This window comes from Hipposideros armiger, unplaced genomic scaffold (genome assembly GCF_001890085.2).
Source record: "Hipposideros armiger isolate ML-2016 unplaced genomic scaffold, ASM189008v1 scaffold_1343, whole genome shotgun sequence".
In the NCBI taxonomy this organism is placed as follows: domain Eukaryota; kingdom Metazoa; phylum Chordata; class Mammalia; order Chiroptera; family Hipposideridae; genus Hipposideros; species Hipposideros armiger.
The window spans coordinates 89,610-95,055 of record NW_017732693.1 but is presented as its reverse complement, the minus strand read 5'-3'; the positions used below and the strand labels follow the sequence as shown (position 1 = coordinate 95,055).

At 36.6% G+C, this 5,446-nt stretch overlaps 1 protein-coding gene across 1 annotated transcript in view; it reads left to right on the top strand.

Moving 5' to 3' along the window:
- Positions 1-5,446, top strand: part of ANKIB1 (ankyrin repeat and IBR domain containing 1) — a 129,726-nt gene that overhangs the window by 70,742 nt on the left and 53,538 nt on the right. Inside the window, exon 6 of the mRNA XM_019633570.1 lies at positions 5,176-5,384. Within this exon, the coding sequence (XP_019489115.1) occupies positions 5,176-5,384 (209 nt within the window). The remainder of the gene's footprint in view (positions 1-5,175; positions 5,385-5,446) is intronic.

Below are 5,446 nucleotides of genomic sequence, written 5' to 3'. Positions count from 1 at the left end.
AAAAAAAAAAAAAAAAATGTGTTTCAGACAAGCCTATTGAGTGGACTGCTTTCTGAGAAATACTGCTGTGCACGTTTATCTAATGAAACCAATGGTTTCAAACACCACCCAAACGATAAAGAGTGTATCTACAACCTGACTTTAATAAGGTATTTGAGGCTGTATTTCTAATGCCTATTTAACATTTTCTCCTCAACTAAGGATGTTGACTGCTGAACTCATCATTTCTCCCACTGTCTTGATACATGGGCACCAACATTCATCTAATTATCCCGACCAGAAACTTGGAAGTCATACTTGACTCCTCCGTCTCTATTACATTTGGCCACAGCCTCCTCATTTCTCTTCCTAATTATCTCTCATCCTCCCCCCACCCAGCCTCCCTAGCTGTTTTCCATTCCCACTGGCACCGACTTAAATTCAGGCTGTCATTTTTTATGTAAGCTGTAGTCTCCTGAGCTCTGGTTTCCAGTGTTTCCATTTCTCTTTCATCCTATTAATTTTTCATATTACCATTAGATATTTTTTAATGCAGATTTGAACATGTCACTCCCATGCTGAAAAGCCCTTCACTGGCTCTTCACAGACTTAAAACCATCCAAACTCTCTAGGAGACCTTTGTGACCCAGCCTTCTTTACCTGGGCTGTCAGTCTCCCCATTTCTTTCCTTACCCATTCTTGCTTATCTTTAGTAAGAAATCACCTTTTCCAGGAAACCTTTTCTGCTTATTTGGTCCCAAGTCTGCATTGAGACCCTTCCTGTCGATTCCCATTATATCACATGCATACATGAGTCATACACTTAGAATACAATATCGTAATAATCTATTTGTTTTTCCTCTACATTAACCTGGGAACTCTTACAGGGCAGCTTTTGTTGTTTTTGTTTGTTTGTTTTCACAATATCGGGCATACATCAAGTCCTCAGAAAATAGTTATACAATGAATAAATAATACACCTCAATGTTATTTCTGTATTTTTGAAAATCCATCTTTTTATTATAAAATTACATTTATCCGTTGCCATCTTTATTGCCAACTTGAAATAAATCCTTTGGGAAAAATTTTAGACCTGAGTCAAAAATAAAATTTAGAAATTCAGAAGAGCTCTTAAAATCATAGAATTTAAAGATAAATGTTTTTTAGCCAATTATAATGCTTAATAGTCATTATATAAAACTTGTAAAGAAACCCAGAATGCCATAAATTGTGTTTCTTTAGAGTAAGCTTCACAGCATCAGAAGGTATATCCTATCTGTTGCTTGAGGTTTTAAATACAGAGAGTGCATTTAAATATAACGTAGAGCTGGCAGAAAAGTAGAAGCTGTCCATTAGTGGGGCGCCGTGACGTGACAGCTGTATTAGTTAATTTAGACTAACTGCTGAAAGAAAAGTGTAGATTCAAACACAGTAAACATGTATTAATCATATAATAGTCCAAAGTGTTCCTATTTATGGTTAGAAGTGGGACAGCGACTCTGCTCCACAGTTATTCAAAGGCCCTAACTGACTGAGACTCGGGCATCTTAAACAGAGCTGTGACTGAGGTTGCCCTGGGGATTATCTCCGTTCCAGCCAACCAGTCAGAAAGGGGAAAGAGCATGGAGGAAACAATGTGGGAAGTTTTGAGCCAGGCCTGCACATGGCACACACCATCACGCCTGCAGATACTTTATTGGCCAAAATTCAGACACATAGCCACACTTAACTGCAAGGAACAGTTGTACACTACAGCATTTTTGTGTACTACAGCTATTTCTGACACAGGTATCTACATTCAGCTAGATAATATAATGTATTACAACTCTTAAGTTATAATATTATGTAGACTCTAAGGTTAACTTTACCAGTAATTTTATTGTAATTAAAAGGAACATTTTTATCTCTCTTTGTTTATATATTATATCAAGTATTATTAAAGGATCAACTCCATTAATATTTCCCTGAGTTACTTCTTTCACATAATAAGAATTTGAATTCACAATTCAAATAAGGTGATATCCAATTGAATTTTCCTACTTGGTATCTGTCTGTTCTTTCTTTTTTGATAGCTTACTTAAGAGTTCTATAATTCGTTCCCCTATTAAGGCATAAAATAGAGGCTAATGCAGGTTTTCAAACAGACATCTCTTCTATATTGTTTGGGTAATATCACTGACATTTCATAATTAAATAAGATGTACCGAGATAAATGATGTTAGTGAATCAAACAGTGCACAGAGCTACAATTTACACTAATTGCTCTCAAAACCAGGACAGACTCTGTTTCAGAGCTATTAAACTGAATCATGTGAAAGATTTATAGATTGTATCCATGGTAACATTCATTCAGCTTTACACAGGAAAATAGATTTGAGTATTATATTATCTATTGTCAAATTTAGTCCCAAAGTAATGAAGTTGATGTTGATTAAGCAGAAGACAAAAATGTTTGGCAGTATTTACTAAATAGTAATTGAATTTTAGGGAAGGACTCTAAGAATAATACAAAGGTCATTCTCTTGAGTATTTCCTCAGTAATAAAAGTAACATATAATTGAATACCTAATGAGAAAATAAATAAAATTTACAAAATATGAGACCAAAGCTAATTTGCTTGTGCTTAGAGTAAATTTATATTGAAGTATTTTCTTAAGCTCCTTTGGAGGCTCATCGTCTTCTATAGGCAGTTAAACTCGGTGGTCCACATCTTCTCTTCCTAGGAAATGAAACCTTCTCCCAAGGCTCCCTCTGGACTACACCTCTTTATCTGTGCTCCATACCCTTATGTATAACTGCTTATTTGAAAGCACCTCTAGGACATCTCAAAATCACCTTGAAGTCATCATGTCTAAAACTAAAATCAGCTTTCTCACCTATACTGATTTCTCTGGTATTCCCTATTTACATAGATAGCAGCAGGGTAACCTGGGACATCAAGTTTGGCATTGACTCTCCTTCAGACCCTATATCCTGTTGTCTCCAAATGGTCAGTTTCACCTCCCAAATTGTAAACTCATCCCTATGTCTTTATTTCCACCACAACCAAGCACCTACCCTAGCTGCCATCATCTCTCACTTGTACTACCCATAGCCTCCTATGTGGTCAGCCTTCCCTCCACTCTTGCCCTTTTCAATTTCTTCCTTTGTTTGTTTATTTTTCCATACTGAGTCAGATTGATATTTTCAAATGTAATCATGAAAACCCACCCTTCCGAACCCTATGCTCAGCTTTTCACTGACTTCTGTCACTCCTCAGCTGATAATAGAAGTGCTATTAACTAAAGGCCTGCGTGGCCGAGCCCCTATCTCTTCAGCCTCATCTCACCTCTGGCCTCCATGCTCCGGCTACACTGACCTTTTTACTTTTGCGAGGATGCCACCTTCCCTCCTGCCTCAAGGCCTTTGAACATGCTGTGTACCATCTGTCTAGAACGTCTTCCCCTCTCCCTTTTACCTGGTTAAGTCCCACTCATCCTTCAGATGTCTGCTGCAGGCCATTACCCTGACTGGGATCCTCTCCCTCTTCTTCATGTTGCTTCTGACATTGATGGTTTTTTTAAATGTGTTGATTTTACTTAATGTCTTTCTCCTTATTAGACTATCAGATCCATGCAGGCAGCAGTTTTGCCTGGTTTTTCCTCCCATTGTTTCCCTACTGCCTGACATAGTGCATGGCAGGTAAAAGGCATTCAGAGGTATTTGCTAAATGAATGGTGATAAGCCCAAGCACAAATTGTGCTGAGAAATATTTGTAGTAGATAAAACTAAACTTAGCATGTGTAATCTGTGTATATGAATTATAGCAGTTCTTTTTTTCCTTTGTTAAAAAGTGACATAATGGAGACCTTTGAAAAATAATCCTACTTTTCTAAGAAAAATAATTTTAACGTTTAAAGTAAGTAAGGACCTATCAAAACAGTGAGGTCCATTTAGCAACACTTCCTGCAATGGACTCACATGCTTTGTTTTTTCAGTTGTTGGATATTTCTTCCTCTTTATAATCTGACCCCTATTTCTAATCTTATTTTGCATCTGCCCAAACCACCACATGGTATAATGTAGCTTTGCAGAACTGCTCCCGTGTCTCCATTATACTTCTTGTGTCTTTGCACATATGGTTTACACAGCTGGAAATAACATCCCTTCTGTCTTCATTGCATGTCTGAGTAATAATTATCCTGTTGCGCCACCAAATACATTGACTTAATATGATTGAAAAAGCCTTATTTAGAAAATTTCCACAGCTATTTGTATTTGAGCTGTAAAATTGTATAGAATGAGTCTACGGTCAATCATTAACTCCGCTCCTCTTGACCCTATACTTCATTGTGCAGTAGTGGAAAGAACACAGGCTTTGGAGTCTCTGAAATTGGTGTCAAATCCCTCGCTATCTATGTGAGACTGGGCAGGTTATATAACTTCCCTGAGTCTTGAATCCTTCACCTAAATAATGATTTATATGTTTTGGGCGCAGAATAAATGAAATGATGTGTGTAAAACACCTAGCAAAATAATTGGCTGTATTAGTTTATTGTTTTAAAGGGTTAGGTTTTTATGGCTCTGGACTTTGTAATAACATGCTTCACTTGGCTATTTTAAAAGTGTTCATATTTAGAAGATAATCTTTTTTAGTTAAGCCAGATTGGCGCTCACTTAATACAGAATTTATACCTAAATTCGCTAAAACTTTATAACCATAACACCTTCAGAAGTTACTTTTGCTTTCAAATTGTTTATCAAATGAGTTTTATAACTCTCTGGCATTTTGATTTGTTTATAGTGAGTGAGTCATGTAATCATTTTACAACTTGACACCAGCGAGGCCAATTGCAAACTTAACATATTTTCAAAAGAGTAAAACAGCTAAATGAAACTATGCCAACAAAAATCTAGTAAATTCTGAAAGTGATGAGCCACTTTTTTGATTATTAGTAGAAATGATTGGAAATTTGGCCATGTTAGATATAGACATGGCTGTAAGCCATGGTAGATTATAAAAATTGAAATTCTGTTTAAAAATATTAATGGATATAACATACCTGAATATTCATTTGCAGTTATTACTTTGATATAATTTTTCTTGCGTGGATGACCTAGATCTCTTTCATTTATCCTCACTTTTGTTATCATGAAGCTCTTAAAACACCGTATTTTCTGTTTTTTTGAGAGATATGTATTCCATTTTTCTTAAAGACTGGGACAGGGAAAAATTACTTGAAGCTTGGATGTCCAACCCAGAGAACTGCTGCCAACGATCAGGTGTTCAAATGCCAACTCCCCCACCAAGTGGGTATAATGCCTGGGACACGCTCCCTTCTCCGAGAACTCCAAGGACTACGCGCTCTTCCGTCACCTCTCCAGATGAAATAAGTTTATCTCCTGGGGATTTGGATACCAGTTTGGTATGGTATTCACTGTACTTCCCATAGTTCTGTGCTTAACTTTTTTAAAAATAAATTATATA